The following is an 18,107-nucleotide window of genomic DNA, read 5'->3' as shown; positions in this document are numbered from 1 at the left end:
TTTAGCACTTTACTGCAGAGTCTTCAATTCCCCTTCACAATTCTGTGAATATCCATGCAGTAGTCCTTCATGCCAGCTGTGGCAGATTTGCCAGGACAGTTCCACATGTTGGACCGCTTGCCCTGTTGATGCTTTGTCCCAGGACCACAGCATCAACCTTTTTTAATTTACTGTAAATGCCCAATAACTCAAAAAGGAATTCATTGCAGGGATCAAGGATGTGTGTGGGTGGTCCCCACATATTTAAAGGTGGGGTCTGGCCGGGACCAACCCGTAAAGTGCATGTGATGGGCAGTCCTCACATATACTGTATAGAGGTGGGGTCAACTACTAAAGTGGGCTTGAGTGCCACCCTGGCATATATAGAGGCAGGGTATGTCAAGTGGGTTTGATGGGCAGTCTCTGTGTATTTAGAGGTGGGCTCTGGGTGGGATCAACCAGTAAAGGGGGCATTGTTGACCATTTCTGCATATTTAGAGGCGAGGTCTGCGTTAGGGCCAAACTGTAAAGTGGGCGTTATTTGGCCATGCCCTCCTGGAAAGTAGACAGATGAAATGTGGAGCACGGGCAGAGTTCAGTGTCCCAGGATCTGGTTCCATAATGTCGGTAAACATGAATAGTGATGAATGTACTTCTGAAAAGTTTGATTGGCTGTGGTCCCAAATAGTGTTGTCAGCTCTGCCCAGATGTCTGGTGTTCTGCGGTCTAGCATGGGAGAATTGAGCAGGGCTGACAGCAGTGCTTGGAATTGACTTGGAGCAAAGGCACTGTGTTATCAGCTCCTTTTGGCTATGATCAAGTGTAGTATTTGTTCTTATGACTGTCCAGTAGGGGTGCCCTTCCATCATTCTAGCTTTTAGGCTAGGATGGATGACTGTATAGTGTCCCTGCTGCTAATCCTGAGGGATCTTCCTTGTGGGAAGGAATCCAAATTGAGAGCCCACCATGTAAGGTGGGGGGTGGGGTGGGGTGGGGTGGTAGTACTTCCCCAGTGTGGAGGGACCCAGTGACTCTTGGTTTGAACTGTGCTACCTTATCTGGCTGAGGACTGGGTAGGCAAAGAGCCTGTGGTGTCAAGTGCTCCCTGGGGGTGGCGTCCATAGGGTGCCTGTAGTATCACTATGGGTTTGGGACCCCACTGTGTAAAATAGCTCTAAGCCAAAGACACCTCTTGCTTTCTTCTGCACCTTGCCTTATGGGTTAGGCCTTTTGGCCAAGAACGGGGCAATTTTTGTTATCAGGCCACAAGGCTTATCCATTGTATTGCACTTTGGCACTTTGTATGTGTTTTACTCACTGTTTTGTCATCGCACTTATTTATGTGTCACCTTTGACTCGGGATTGTAGGGTGTGGGTCTTCAGGCCCCCCATGAAGTCTATGTGTGGCCACCAGACTATGAAGTCTATGTGGGGATGTGGGGCCACCAGCTTCCATCCTTCCCTGCTGTGGTTGGCCTCTCTTCAGGAGAGTACCCATTGTTCGGCTTCGGCTGATCGTAAGGAGTAGGGTCTTCCAGGCCTTTTAAAAGAGGAACTGCAGTCTGCTCACATAATTTGTAATAAAAACATCTTTGCCGTTCTGAAGCTTCCCTCCAACCACTTTGCATATTATTGTATATATACTGTGATTCTGTACAGTGGAACCTTGGATTACGAGCATAATCCGTTCCTTGTAATGCTTGTAATCCAAAGCACTCGCATATCGAGTTTCCCCATAGAAGTTAAGATAGTTTGTTCCACTTAAATTACTTGCAATACTGAATGTGGCCAGAGGTGGGGGGGTGCTGGAGAGCCTGAGAAATACTCATGGACAGCTCAGCTGAACTCGGAAAGCCTTGGAAAGGCGAGTGTTTCCGAGTATTTCCGAGTCATTCGGAGTATTTCCAAACGGCTCCGAACTGTTCCGAGTGTCCCCGGCGCCCCCGCACCTCTGACCGAATGTGGTACTGCACCGCCCATTATCTTGAATTCTGCTCGTTTTGCGAGACAACACTCGCAAACCAAGTCAGAATTAAAATAAACAGTTGCTCGTCTTTCAAAACGCTCGTCAACCGCGTTACTCGTAAACCAAGGTTCCACTTGTACTTGCCAAATATGCAGCAGAAATCTCCCTCCACTAAGTCTGCAATCATTTTAACTGTGGGCAGCTGAAGCTGCTGCCCGTTCACTTCCCGGATTTACACAGAGGCACCCCTCCAGCTCTGCAGCCCTGCAGCTCTCATTGGCCCTCTTATGACTCATCCCCCTCCCTTCCTGGCAAACTCTCATGAGAGTAAGAGAGAGAGAGAGGTGTGCATGATGTCATAAGCCTAGGCTAATGACCAGACAAGAAACAGGAAGTGGGCTGTAGGGATTTACTGGCAGAAAAAAAAAATACTATCCAAAGTTAAAACAACAACAAGGGTGGAAAATTTAATAGATGGAAAGTTAAAAAAATGACTGAAGGTTCCGCTTTAAGTAGGTGGACCTGAGTATGCCTTGCCCCAGTCAGAAGTCTTGTGCACCAGGGGGCCAGGGAGGGGTCCTTCCTCTTCGAGAGGGGACCATGATGCACCCTAGTGCACTTTTTTGGTTCACTTTTTTTTTTCTTTTTTTGCGCACCACGCCGTGGGCTGGGGAAAAAAAAATGTGTTTAAACAGGAAGTTAGGAGCTCACCGGATTACTGACAGTTTTAAAACAGAGTTTTTAAAGGAATAAACCATGGGCAAATGGACTAAATGTGTTTTTTTTTTTTTTTTTATTATTTTGCCCAGACATACCCTGTAAACCAGTCCCAGACAAGAAATGTTTAGATTTATCTAATTTAGGAGATCAGCTCTCTAAGCCAACAGATCTTAATCATCATAAGCCAAAACCCATTTAAAACAAAATTCTCTTGTAACACGGCTCAAATGATCTGATGCGGCCACATGGAGAAAACAATGGCTGGACCGTTGGGACAGGGAAAATATTGCTTTGTGTTGATATATTCCGCCAATATTATTGCACTTCTCCCAAATAATACAGCGCTCTGTCTGGTTTGTTGTGCTTTCCTCCGTTCACAGAGGAGAGGCGGGGCGGGGTGTCGGGGCGCGGAGGAGAAGAGACAGCGGGGATCGCTGTTCCTCCGGCCGCAGAGATCGGAGGTCCCTTGGCTGCGTGCACAATAGTAAAACACTGGGCAGCTTGTAAAAGAACATTCCAAGAGATACAATAAAAAAAAAAAAAAAAAAGTTCAGAGCACTTAAAAAAAAAAAGGCAAAAGTAGCATTTTCATAACGACTGCTAATCGCCTATGGACTCACTGGAGGCAAGAGTAAGGATGAGGCTGGGTTCACACAGGTCCGGCTGCGGTTTGCAGTCCGATGTCCTCTGCGTTTCTGTTCTGCGATCCAGGTGCACATTTTTCTTTAAATTTGCACCTGAACCGGAACCAAAAATGCACAGGACCCTTTTCAAATTCGCACCGCAAACCGAACCAGACATGTGTGAACCGGCTTCATTATGCAAATTGAATGCGGTTAAGAACATATCCAATTCACATATACAGTTGTGCTCATAAGTTTACATACCCTGGCAGAATTTATGATTTCTTGGCCATTTTTCAGAGACTATGAATAACACAAAAACTTTTCCTTCACTCATGGTTAGCGTTTGGCTGAAGCCATTTATTATCAATCAACTGTGTTTACTCTTTTTAAATCATAATGACAACAGAAACTACCCAAATGACCCTGATCAAAAGTTTACATACCCTGGTGATTTTGGCCTGATAATATGCACACAAGTTGAGACAAAGGGGTTTGAATGCCTATTAAAGGTAACCATCCTCACCTGTAATCTGTTTGCTTGTAATTAGCGTGTGTGTATAAAACGTCAATGAGTTTCTGGACTCCTGACAGACCCTTACATCTTTCATCCAGTGCTGCACTGACGTTTCTGGATTCTGAGTCATGGGGAAAGCAAAAGAATTGTCAAAAGGATCTGCAGGAAAAGGTAGTTGAACTGTATAAAACTGGAAAGGGATGTAAAAAGATATCAAAGGAATTGAGAATGCCAATCAGCAGTGTTCAAACTCAAACCAAGAAGTGGAAAATGAGGGGTTCTGTTGAAACCAAACCACGGTCAGGTAGACCAACTAGAATTTCAGCCACAACCGCCAGGATAATTGTTCAGGATCCAAAGAAAACCCCACAAATAACCTCAGGTAAAATACAGGACTCTGAAAACATGTGGTGTGGCTGTTTCAAGATGCACAATAAGGAGGCACTTGAAGAAAGATGGGCTGCATGGTCGGGTCGCCAGAAGAAAGCCAGTACTACGGAAATGCTACAAAGTATCCCACTTAGAATACGCCAAACAGCACAGAGACAAGCCTCAAACCTTCTGCCACAAAGTCATTTGGAGTGATGAGACCAAAATTGAGTTTTTTGGCCACAACCATAAACACTACATTTGGAGAGGAGTCAACAAGGCCTATGATGAAAGGTACACCATTCCTACTGTGAAACACGGAGGTGGATCGCTGATGTTTTGGGGATGTGTGAGATACAAAGGAACAGGAAATTTGGTCAAAATTGATGGCAAGATGAATGCAGTATGTTATCAAAAATTACTGGAGGAACATTTCCATTCATCAGCCAGGAAGCTGCGCATGGGACGTACTTGGACATTCCAACATGACAATGATCCAAAACACAAGGCCAAGTCGACCTGTCATTGGCTACAGCAGAATAAAATGAAGGTTCTGGAGTGGCCATCTCAGTCTCCTGACCTCAATATCATTGAGCCACTCTGGGGAGATCTCAAACGTGCAGTTCATGCAAGACAGCCGAAGAATTTACAGGAACTGGAGGCTTTTTGTCAGGAGGAATGGGCAGCTTTACCATCTGAGAAGATAAAGAGCCCCATCCACAAATACCACAAAAGACTTCAAGCTGTCATTGATGTTAAAAGGGGCAATACATGGTATTAAGAACTGGGGTATGTAAACTTTTGATCAGGGTAATTTGGGTAGTTTCTGTTGTGATAATGATTTAAAAAGAGTAAACACAGTTGATTGATAATAAATAAATAAATGGCTTCAGCCAAACACTAACCATGAGTGAAAGAAAAGTTTTTTGTGTTAACATTCATATTCTCTGAAAATTGGCCAAGAAATCATTAAATTCTGCCAGGGTATGTAAACTTATGAGCACAACTGTAGGTGAACCCTGCCTGAGCAAGCCTCTGAAACATTTGATCGGTTGTTGTTTTTGGCTGAAATTTTAAAAAAATTGAGAATTTGGAATTTCTGAACCAGAAGTTCAATTCAAGATAATAGAAATTACAAAGCAGCAAATGGTTCAAAATTAGTTTGGGGCAAGAATGGTTTTGGGAAACCCCTGGCAGCCCTGCCTGACAAGATGACTCAAAAATAGCATGATCTACTTGCTTTGAAAACCCTACCAGGGAAACCAAGATAGAAGGGTGGAACCTGGAGGTACCAGCAGTCAAGCTAAGGGATGTATTTATAAAACAAAATTGCATTGATCCTTCACCATGTGACCTGCACTGGGTCATGTGATCTGCGGTGCCACCGGGTATATCTGAATTTGGAGAGGAATACGACTTATTTCCTTACCTCATTTAAAAAACTGGGGATTCTCTTAGTGGTGTCACATAGGGTCATTGAGACAGTCTTCTGTTTTGGAGCTTACTAGGGTTGCTTTCCTTAATCCCAGACAATGGCGTCCCTAGGGGGGGGCCATATTTTCTTGGTATGCTGGCGACATATATCTCTTGTTTTCTGCCACCCGGGGGGGGGAATACAGTAGGAAGGGAGCTCACTGCAGAACATGTGAAAGGGCCGTTGTGGGGTCGTAGTAAAGGGCCCCAGTATATATATATATATATATATATATATATATATATATATATATATATATATATATGCGTTTTATAGTTGCCCCTCTACTTTTGTCCCTGTCCCCCCAAGCTGGAGACGCCACTGATCCCAGAGCTGCAAAGGAGTGAAGAAAATGTAAGCACTTGTTGCTGGGAAGGGAGGGATTAAGCTAAAGAACTTCAGCCAAAAATATCAAGATAAAAATGAATAACTCAATAAAAGATAAGCAAGATAAAATAAAATAAATTAAAAAATGCATTTGCTGCAAAACTTACCTTCAATCCAGAGATTTTCCTTGCAGTACTTTTGTCTGCCTCTAGATGTCCTCAGTCTGATACCCAGCCCAGGTCATCTGCGCCCATTCTGGCCTGTGACTGGACAGTGAAAGGGGGAGCAGTGCACTGATGAGCTCATCTTACTGCTTCTTGCTCTTATCAGCATACCAGCACGTTCCTTGTCACTGATTGGCTGCTTGTGTTTCTTCTTCTTTGCACACTCCAGCCCTGCTGTACTGGGACTGCAACAGGCTGATGCCAGGTCAAATTCAGGTATTTACACTGCATTTATAAAAGAAAAAAAAAATGAATGATGTATTAATGATTACAAAACTGCATTCATTTCCGTAGTTTATACTGTATGTTCCTAGAGTTCAGCTTTAACTTGTTGCCTCGCCCCTGCACGGAGACAGCTATGGTAGGCTCAGGTTAGGATACATTGCGCTAATCTCATTTTTTGTCTTTCTTTTACGGATTTGGCAGGGCAGTTGGAAGCCCCCTGGTGATGGACCCCAACAGCATATGCCGCAAAACCAAGCGCCTGGCGGGCAAGCAGGCTGAGCTCTGCCAGACCGAGCCGGAGATCGTCAACGAGGTGGCTAAGGGCGCCAAGATGGGAGTGCGCGAGTGTCAGTACCAGTTCAGGTCACGGCGGTGGAACTGCACTGGTCACAACAAGTACTTTGGAAAGATCCTTCAGCAAGGTAAGCGCAATGTCTTCTCCACCCCTGAGAGGTGTCAACGGAGAGGATTAGGAAATGAGCCAAGTTACCAGTCCACGGTGTTAATTAGCAGCATACTGTAACTCAACATTACTTATTAGGGAGCTCCATGTAGCCCCGGGCTAGAATAATTTAAACTATTATTGCAGTGCTTGTTATCATGTTATCATAATTAACAGCTAGAACAGGCTCAACAAGCAATGACATGAGATATCTGTGGAACATAAAATGGTATTGAGGTGAAAAGGGTCACCATGGGAGGGATGGAGATGACGTTACAAGGCATTACCGATGTTCATTTACTATGACATGGACCTTATGGTCAAACATTATTATAAATCTATGTAGCATACTTGCTGGCATTGGTGAATACAGGTTCATAAAGGAGCTAAAATACATTTTCTTAAGAAAAAGCTGCTCCATGCTCCTTCCAATGCAACTCACATGATGAAAAGTCTAAGCATTTGGTTGTGTGATCTTTGCTGAGGGACGGTGACATTTAGAGTGGCCAATGCTCTGCTGAGATAACACGTGACCAACGCTCAGGGATATATGTGACCAGCACTGAGGATTAGCTTATATTTCAGACTTTCTATTAGTTTATCCCAACCTTTCTCAACTAGGGTTCTGTGGAACATTAGGGTTCCTCTAGAAGTTGCTAGGGGTTCCTTGAGCAACGAGATAAGCAAACATTAACACCAATTACCTTTTTGCTATCAATAAGGGGGCATTCTTCCCTATGACCACCAAAATAAGGAGTATTGTACCCATTGATCACCAATGTAAGGAGTCTTCTTCCTATTGAAGACTACTTCCCATTGATGTCCCATGTAAGGAGCATTCTTCCCACTGACCACCAATGTAAGGAGCATTCTTCCCACTGACCACCAATGTAGGGAGCATTCTTCCCACTGACCACCAATGTAAGGAGCATTCTTCCCACTAACCACCAATGTAAGGAGCATTCTTCCCACTGGACACCAATGTAAGGAACATTCTTCCCACTGACCACCAATGTAAGGAACATTCTTCCCACTGATCACCAATGTAAGGAACATTCTTCCCACTGACCACCAATGTAAGGAGCATTCTTCCCACTGATCACCAATGTAAGGAGCATTCTTCCCACTGATCACCAATGTAAGGAACATTCTTCCCACTGACCACCAATGTAAGGAGCATTCTTCCCACTGGACACCAATGTAAGGAACATTCTTCCCACTGACCACCAATGTAGGGAGCATTCTTCCCACTGACCACCAATGTAAGGAGCATTCTTCCCACTGACCACCAATGTAAGGAGCATTCTTCCCACTGACCACCAATGTAAGGAGCATTCTTCCCACTGGCCACCAATGTAAAGAGCATTCTTCCCACTGACCACCAATGTAAGGAACATTCTTCCCACTGACCACCAATGTAAGGAACATTCTTCCCACTGATCACCAATGTAAGGAACATTCTTCCCACTGACCACCAATGTAAGGAGCATTCTTCCCACTGACCACCAATGTAAAGAGCATTCTTCCCACTGGACACCAATGTAAGGAGCATTCTTCCCACTGACCACCAATGTAAGGAACATTCTTCCCACTGATCACCAATGTAAGGAACATTCTTCCCACTGACCACCAATGTAAGGAGCATTCTTCCCACTGATCACCAATGTAAGGAGCATTCTTCTCACTGATCACCAATGTAAGGAACATTCTTCCCACTGACCACCAATGTAAGGAACATTCTTCCCACTGACCACCAATGTAAGGAACATTCTTCCCACTGACCACCAATGTAAGGAGTATATTGTGATTGAATACTATTAAAAATCAACTTTCATTTTCAAACTTCAGTGCTGTAATTTTCTGTAAAAATGCAATATGGCAACCTGGAGGTGTTCTGTTCACAGATGATGTACAGAACGGCCCCCCAGATATGTAATTTCCTGCCTGTGTGATTGTCTCACTGATTCTCCAAGACTTCTGCACTAACATACAAGTCAGATTTTGGGCATCCCCTGCAACAAAAATGTCATTTTTGGTGGGATACTACCCAAAGGGATGCAGACCCTGCCACCTTCCTCATTAGAACCCTGCAAGTGCAGCAGCTGATTGATAACGATAAAAATAATTTCCATTAGATTCATTTTGCCCGTGGACACAGACAAACAAACGGCTATTTCTTCAGAATAGCAAAAGGTAGGACTCTGCAACAAACCTTGTTAGAATACTTGCAATGTACATAGATCACCCAGAGGGGAATGTTTTTCTTTTTTTTTTTTCTCTCAACAAAAGTTAATTTGTGTAGCACAACTTGGCATCCTCGCCATGCCCCGGCTGCGAGCTGCGCCATACCAAGTAAGCGAACATGGCCATCGCCGCTCGGGACCCCGGAGGTCTACTGACCACCACCAGCCACTTGTTGGTCTGCCCAGGCAGCTGTGAACACAACACACAGCTTGTTCCGGGATCTCAGGGATGTTTTGTTGTTGGAGGGGTGGACGTTCCTTTGCACGCTGCGTTCTCTCTCCCCTGCAGGCAGAAGTCAGATTATTGCGATGTTCTACATAAGTCCCTGGCTTTATTGCTTAGACATGTTCCCCCGGTGTGTAATGCAGTAATTATGAATGCTCCGAGACAATGTGTGGGTTTAATAAAGAAAAAGAATGTTCTGCTGTCTGACGCATGATTTACTGCGCAGATCCCCCCCCCCCTCCCCCGGCCAATCAGAATCCTCGGTGCTCGGAATTTGTGTCCTCCAAGGTGTCCCATACCAAGTCCCAGAATTCCCTGGGAGCTCTCACTTATGACCCTAATGGGTCTAAGTGCCGTTTAGCCGCCATTTACACATCAAAACACACTCATTGGGGATTTATGGCCGTCTGATGTGTAAAATCCCATCGTCTTTATTGATTGACTTTTGAACTTGAAACAATTAAAGCATTTAAAAAAAGAAAAAAAAAGGAAAGCCCTTTAGAGGCTTCTGAAGAAGTAATTTAAAGGAGGACCACCCTGATCTCCATAGCTATGTACAGTCTACAGAACGCCCAACTGGAACTCTTTTAGAAACTCAATCCACGGCGGAGACTTAGGCTCCAATCACAATAGTGTGACTTGTGATGTGACTTTTTACACAGAAAGTCGCACGACAAATCGCAGCCCATGTGTTTTAATGGAAGCCGTTCAAATCTATGTGACTTAAAGTCGCAGCGACTTTAAAAAGCTTCCTGCACTGCTTTGACGTGACTCGAGTGCCATAGACTGAAATGCAAAGTCTCAAAAGTTGCATGAAAGTCACATCTGAATGCTATAAGTACAACAGTCAAAGCCAAAGTCGCATCCAAGTCGCACCCATCCAAAGTTGCATCAGAGTCGCAATGTAAATCGCAGGACTTTGGAGTCGCACAAGTGTGAATGGAGCCTTACTAACACTGGAGCACTAAGAATCTGGTGCAGCTGTGCATGGTAGCCAATCACCTTCTAACTTCAGCTTCTTCAATTAAAGTGGTGGTAAGACCCCTTTCACACTGAGGCGCTTTTAAGGTGCTTTCACATTTAAAAAAGCGCCTGAAAAGCTCATGAAAACTTAGTTCCATTAAAATCAATGAATGCTTTCACATTGGGGCAGTGCACTGGCAGGGCGGTGAAAAAACGCCCCTCCCCATTGAAATGAATGGAAAGCGCTTCAAAAGCGCCTGAAAAGCTCTTCAAAAGTGCTCAGTGTTTTACTGGTGGTTTAGAAGTGCCTCAGTGTGAAAGGGGCCTTAAGGTTCGGCTTTTAGAAAAAAAATAAATGTCATACTTATCTGCTCTGTGTAATGGTTTTGCACAGAGCAGCCCCGATCCTCCTCTTCTCGATTCCCCCACTGGCACTCCTGGCTCCACCCACTTGACCAGTGGCCCCAATAGCAAGCTGCTTGCTCTGGGGGCACTGGTGCGTGCTCGCTCCCAAGCCCTGCTCTCTGCACCCATCAGACATATAGAGCCACTTCTCAGCCCCGCCCCTGCTCTCTCCTCATTGGCTCACTGGCTGTGATTGAGAGCAGTGGGAGCCAATGACTCCTGTTGCTGTCTCAGCCAATGAGGAGAGGGAGTTCCGGGACAGCCGAGGTTCTCGTGCACATCGCTGGAACGAGAGAGGGCTCGGGTAAGTATTACGGGGGAACAAAAAATAGCTGGACAGCCGCACTTACTTTTATTGAAAATAATTAAAATCGATGTAGTCACATAGATCACAGAGGTACAGGAACAAAGTCTGATGGAAGCATAGCGCAGGGCTTTAGAGCGAGCACGCACCAGTGCCCCCAGAGCAAGTAGATCGCTATTGGGAGCACTGGTCAAGTGGGGGGAGCCAGGAGCGCCAGCGGGGGAATCGAGAAGAGGAGGATCGGGGCTGCTCTGTGCAAAACCATTACACAGAGCAGGTAAGTATGACATTTATTTTTTCTAAAAGCCGAACCTTTACTACCACTTTAATTGAACAAGCTGAAGTTAGAAGCTGATTGGCTACCATACACATCTGCACCAGATTCTTAGTGCAGCGGAGTCCAGCTATTATTTGTTCTTTCGAATTATGTGCAGAGCCAGCACCTATGCTTCTACCAGCAGGATGGGTGTCATTATGGGATAGCTACCTGGAGTGGTGTAAATGTATCTAAATATTAGGGGGGGGGGGTTGTGGGGGGAGCTGCACAAGATGGTTTTTCACCTTCATGCATAGAATGCATGAAGAAAAAAAAAACCTTCAGCCTTAACTGCTTGCCGACCGCCGCACACAGATGGAAGTCGTCAGAATGGCACAGGCAGGCAATTGGGCGTACCTGTACGTCCCTTTAAATTTTCCGCCTATCGGGCGCCCGCCGCGGGAGCGTGCCCGTGGGTCCCGGGAACTCGATGTTCACCGGTGGCCCACGATTCCGGTGTGGAGAGGCAGAACGGGGTGATGCCTATGTAAACGAGGCATTTCCCCGTTCTGCCTAGTGACATGACAGGGTGCTAGCTGTCATCGGGAGCAGTGATCGTTGTCATGTCAGTGGTAGCCCTTCTCCCCAACAGTTAGAATCACTCCCTAGGACACACTTAACCCCTTAATCGCCCCCTAGTGTTTAACCCCTTCCCTGCCAGTGTCATTTACACAGTAATCAGTGCATTTTTATAGCACTGATAGCTGTATAAATGACAATGGTCCCAAAATGGTGTCAAAGTGTCTGATGTGCCCGCCATAATGTCGCAGTCACAATAAAAATCGCAGATCACCGCCATTACTAATAAAAAATAATAATAATAAAAAATGCCATAAATCTATCCCCTATTTTGTAGACGCCATAACTTTTGAGCAAACCAATCAATATACGCTTATTGCGTTTTTTTTTTTTTTTAGCAAAAATATGTAGAAGAATACATATCGGCCTAAACTGAGAAAAAAATTAGTTTTTTTATATATTTTTGGTTGATATTTATTATAGCAAAAAGTAAAAAAATATTGCTTTTTTTTCAAAATTGTCACTCTTTTTTTGTTTATAAAAAAATAAAAACCGCAGAGGTGATCAAATACCACCAAAAGAAAGTTCTATTTATGGGGAAAAAAAGGACGTCAATTTTGTTTGGGTGCAACGTCGTACGACCGCGCAATTGTCAGTTAAAGCGACACAGTGCCGAATCGCAAAAAAGTGCTCTGGTCAGGAAGGGGGTAAATCCTTCCGGGGGCTGAAGTGGTTAACAACCATTTTAAGCTTTGGCAATAAAACCTGGAAGCTGATTGGTTTCTATGTGGAGCTGTACCAGACTTTGCACTCTCCAGTTTTCAGACATTCCAACCTGCAAAAACGAATTTCAGGGAGGTGACGCTCCGGCGCCAAATTAAGTGCAGCCTGATCAGTGCCAATTAAAGTTTGCAGTTTTTGACATACATAGGCATTCTGTGTCTCTTATTTTTCTTTTTTACTAGTAAATGTTTTTTTGAATGAGAGAGAAGGGAGAGTGCAAAACTGTAAGCCTCGGTTCACACCAGAGGCGGCACGACTTGCAGGTCGCCTCACCGAGGCGACCTGCACGCGACTGCACGGGCGACTTGCAAAACGACTTCTGTATAGAAGTCTATGCAAGTCGCCCCCGAAGTCGTACAGGAACCTCTTTCTAAGTCGGAGCGACTTGCGTCGCTCCCCTTAGAACGGTTCCATTGTACTGAACGGGACGCTACTTGTCAGGCGACCTAGGTCACCTGACAAGTCGTCCTAGTGTGAACCGAGCCTAAGTGCTGGAACATGGAAACTTCAAGTTAAATTTGCAACAAAATGTATAATGTCATATTATGGCAAGTTCTCCTGCCATATCCCCAGCACTCAGCTCTTCACAGAGGAATCCGCTAGGACTGCCATTGTAACATCAAATATTATAAAGACTTTTGGCATATTGTACTGAAAACTTCTATTTGCAATATACATTAGCAAACATAATTGCAAACTACTCACTAGGGGGGGAACCTCTGGGTGGAATCAAGGATGGAGAGAGGTGTGGGGGTCCGAGTAGATGACAGACTGAGCAATAGCATGCAATGTCAAGCTGCAGCTACCAAAGCCGGCAGACTATGAGCATGCACAAAAAAGGGAATATACTCCAGAGATAGAACGATAATCCTACCACTTTTTAAAACTCTGGTTAGACCACATCTGGAGTATTCCGTCCAGTTCTGATCACCAGTCCTCAGAAGGGATGTGCTGGAGCTGGAGAGAGTTCAAAGAAGGGCAACAAAACTAATAAGGGGATTGGAGGACCTCAATTACGAGGAACGACTTCAAACGCTTAATCTATTCTCGCTGGAGAAACGATGCTTGAGAGGAGACATGATAGCGATTTACAAATACCTCAATGGCGATCCCAGCATAGGAAAAAAACTATTCAGTCTCAAGGAGTGTAAGGAAGACACAGGGACACACTATGAGATTGGAGGAGAAGCGGTTTAACCTTAAACTGCGTAGGGGGTTTTTCACTGTCAGGGCAATAAGGATGTGGAACTCTCTTCCACAATCGGTGGTGGTTGCGAAGAGAATGGATATTTTTTAAGAGACTCTTGGATGTGCATCTTAAAGAGCACAACATACAGGGATATACTGTAGGAAATAATTATAGACACTGACACACGTGCACCTACACAGGTTGAACTGGGTGGACTATTGTCTTTATTCAACCTTACCTACTATGTAACTGTTCGCCCGCTCCTACTTGTTTATGGAGCATGGTTATACTATTTCCCAGGGCCCCATCAGGTCAACACTGGAGGGCTCTTACCTTCATTTAACATGTCCGTCTTTTATGTCTGTTGATCTTTTAAAGGACTAGTTATCCTAAAACAAGCAATGTTGTGTTGTATAGGAAGTATGAAATTATTTAAGTGAATATCTTGGGGAAAAAAGAGGGAAGGAACCTCTCCGACCCTTTAAATATCCTGAGCTCTGATAAGTTCTTTGCGCTTTACCATGGTTATCAATGACAGTCCCTGGAAAGCACCCTTGCAAGTTAAATTGTGGTGCCCCTTTAACAAGGGCCCCAGGCCCCTGTACACATTGGGTTCCCAGGTTAGCCTGACCCCGGAGTTACGGATGGCACAGCTTTTACTATGGCATTTAAATAGCCTAATAGTTCCGTAATGGAGGGAAACCACTTACTTTTCAAGCCACCGCTTCCTCCGCTGCTCCCTGCAAAGCTATAATTTGGGATATTTTTAGCTGCATCTACTAAATGATTTTGGCAAAGGTAGTATTTGATTTGGATGACAAAGCAAAGGTGTACGGCACAGCGGAAATGCAGCCTGTACACCGGGAGACAGGAAAGATCGCTCTAATGAGCAGAGATGGCTTCCGTCCCGCGACGGCTAAATTATGTCATTTATACGGTGGCAGGGGGAGACGGGACCTTTATTAAATCTGATGGAGTCTATGAGGGAAGGAGACTTAGAAAACACACAATGATTTCTGCAGGTGAAATAAACTGTAATATTAACATTATCAAACATCTATCTATGTATTCATCCACCCATTCATCCATCCACCCACTCACCCCTTCATCCACCCACCCACCCATTCATCCATCCACCCACCCGTTCATCTATTCATCCACCCATTCATCCATCCACCCACTCACCCCTTCATCCACCCACCCACCCATTCATCCATCCACCCACCCGTTCATCTATTCATCCACCCATTCATCCACCCATTCATCCATCCACCCACCCGTTCATCCATTCATCCACCCACCCACCCACCCCTTCATCCACCCACCCACCCACCCCTTCATCCACCCACCCGTTCATCCATTCATCCACCCACCCACCCACCCCTTCATCCATCCACCCACCCACCCCTTCATCCATCCACCCACCCACCCCTTCATCCACCCACCCCTTCATCCACCCACCCACCCATTCATCCATCCACCCACCCGTTCATCTATTCATCCACCCATTCATCCATCCATTCATCCATCCGCCCACCCACCTACCCATTCATCCATCCATCCACCTATCGCGGTACCCCCATAGGGGCTGCTAAGAATTGTGGTATGTCTGTCACTCTGCCCTGAATTAGTCAGTGAACTTTGTTTTTTTTTTTTGTTTTATTGAGGGATATAACTTGGATGGGATTAGGAGATATGGGATGCCCAGCGAGAATCAATGCAATTAGGTTTGTACATACTCCTTCAGCTTCCTTTCTGAACTCTCAGGAGCAGCTTAGCACAAAGCAGTCAGGCTTGACACTGGCTCAGCCAGGCCCTAGCAGTTACCTTTTGCAGGCAGGGACCGCAGGCCCTTATAGTATAACAAGTAGAAAGTCTCTGGTGCTAGCTGTTCTAACATGCGGCTACTGAGCCCAGTAACCCATCTTCAGGCCCTGCCAGCCCTCCTAGCTGCAGCTGCCTTTCTCCACTGCCCCCTTCACCACAGTACACACTTCTGGCTCTGCCCCCATCTTCAAACTGCACTCTCCCAGTCCTCCCAGGTGTGCCTCCCCAGTCCTCCTGACTGTGCCTCAATCACCAGCCTCCTGGCTGCGACCAGTTGTCCTCCCTGGATTCTCTTAGCAGTGCTCTCTCCCGCTGTCCTCTACTTGCTCTCTCTTGTGCCTCTGGTCCAGGACCTTTTCATGAGTTCTTGAAGATGGTCCCAACTGCACCCGAGCCCAGGCCCAAGGTCACCCCCCAGAGTGGGGAGCTCCCTCAAGGCCCCAACAGCCTCCACACTCTCTCACTCCAGCTCTTCCATCCGACAACTTCTCCCCAGCTGGGCTGACCCATGGGTATTTAAGGAGGCCTGCCCCCTGCCAATCCAGGTTAGGGATTGGTCCGGGCTCCTCAGAATACCCCAGGCTCCATCTCTCCTCCTCTCTTTCCAGAATCCTCTGGAAAGAAGAGGGAGGTCTCAGTGATGCTGCCTGTTAGTCACCAGCTGCTACCCTGATCCACTCCCATCCCGGATCAGATAAGACCAAAACAAACAGGCCTGGCGGCCGGCAGGCCTACCTGAATTTACCTAAACCTAACCAGAAAATCCTCACTCTAACACCTACCTATCTAGAGGGTGCTACATATCTATCTATCTACAGTATCTATCTATCTATCTATCTATCTATCTATCTATCTATCTATCTATCTATCTATCTATCTATCTATCTATCTATCTATCTATCTATTCTATCGCCTTGCCAGAGGCCTCCTCACTACATTCCCGGCCATTAACATTTAGATCTGAAGGAAAGAATGTCCACAGAAAAAGATAGGGTTGCTGCACTTTTCTGATGGTACTTGTAGATGGTATTTACAGGTACATCACATAGACCTACTATCCAGGGTCACTTGTCAATCTATTATAGTGGACGATCCGCAGCAGTCACATGTGAAAGCAGCACATGGTAAACTTTAGTAGGCCATCTCCCCTTACTCAGTCTCACTCATGACATCACTACAGGAGAATGTTAGCTAGAAGGGACCTAGCACCTGATTACACCATTCTCTGCTACTACACACTATTCTGGGTCAGAGCCACCTAGTGGCAGACTTCCCTCTAGGGCTGCAGTTGTAGCCAATCACAGTAGCCTTTTTCCTGCTGGTGACAGTCTGTCTCTTCCCTATCCCTCCTGGCCCAGCTGCTCCGCACACTTAGCATGGGTGTGTGAGTACCTGGGGCAGGCTGCACAGAACAGCACTGCGACCTGGGCTACATATCTATCTATCTACCCAATCTCCCTCATTGCCTTTCAGCCGTACAGTTACACAGGGTGTCACAGACCTGACTGGGGCGCCCGAAGTGACTTAGGGTGGCCTTTTGCACAATTCTCATCCAAGCACCCCTGGCAGTGGGAACAGTGACTGCTGGGGCAGCGGGTGCAGGTGCCAGGAAGCTGGAGCAGTGAACTTGAGCTTGGGAACACAGGAATCCACCCAGTGGCAATATGGATTCAGGACACAAGCTTTGCCAGCCAGGCAGATAGGTACAGTCAGGAACAGGCAGGAGTCAGCAACGCCATGAGTCATGAGGCAGAGTTGTGGTCAGAAGTCCAGGCTGGGGTCAGTAACACGGATGAGCAGCAGACATAAGAGGTAAGGGAAGAGAAGTGTCAGATGTAGCCAGGACAGTAGCATGTAGCAATAACTCATGGTGGAGCTGCTGGTTTAAAGCGGGCTGTTACCGTCACCTTTGTTACCTCAATTTCACCAGAACCGGGTCTAGGGTTCCGTTGAGCTTAATACCGGACAGTGTAGGCACCAGACACTTGAGTATCTTTTCCAATGCTTTAATAACAGGTAACTGAAGGAAGTAGAAGGAAAGAGGTAGAAGGAGAGTTGCAGGGAAGTTCAAATACCTTTTCTTAGTGTAGTATTAGAAATTGGAATCTTGTAGGTGAATGTACTTTCCTCTTAGAGTTGAACCTTTGCCCGCCCAGATAGGTTTCACTAACCTAGCAGCCAGTACGCAGCACGAACAAAAGTCTCTGCCACACTTGACTTGAATGGAATAGAAACCCGTACGATCCTCTGCCACAGGATGTAATGGTTTATGATAGATAGCAAACACAGCACTAGAACCTTTAAGCCGACCCGGCAGTACTATCCGGTAGGGTTACTTTAGGATGCGTCCTCCAACGGAGTCACCAGGCCCCTCTCCAGACCAGCACTCTGCATGATCCTTCCATGACGGTTCCTCCCCTGGGATCTTCTCAGTTGTCCAGCTTCTTCCCGTAGGACAGACAGCTC

The 18,107-nt window shown here is 45.8% G+C and overlaps 1 protein-coding gene across 1 annotated transcript in view; it reads left to right on the top strand.

Annotated features, from left to right (window-relative positions):
- WNT6 (Wnt family member 6) overlaps window positions 1-18,107 on the top strand; it is a 167,866-nt gene that overhangs the window by 102,507 nt on the left and 47,252 nt on the right. Inside the window, exon 2 of the mRNA XM_073634348.1 lies at window positions 6,626-6,846. Within this exon, the coding sequence (XP_073490449.1) occupies window positions 6,626-6,846 (221 nt within the window). The remainder of the gene's footprint in view (window positions 1-6,625; window positions 6,847-18,107) is intronic.

This window comes from Aquarana catesbeiana, linkage group LG06 (assembly GCF_042186555.1).
Source record: "Aquarana catesbeiana isolate 2022-GZ linkage group LG06, ASM4218655v1, whole genome shotgun sequence".
Classification (NCBI taxonomy): domain Eukaryota; kingdom Metazoa; phylum Chordata; class Amphibia; order Anura; family Ranidae; genus Aquarana; species Aquarana catesbeiana.
This window is presented reverse-complemented; position numbering and strand designations above follow the sequence as displayed.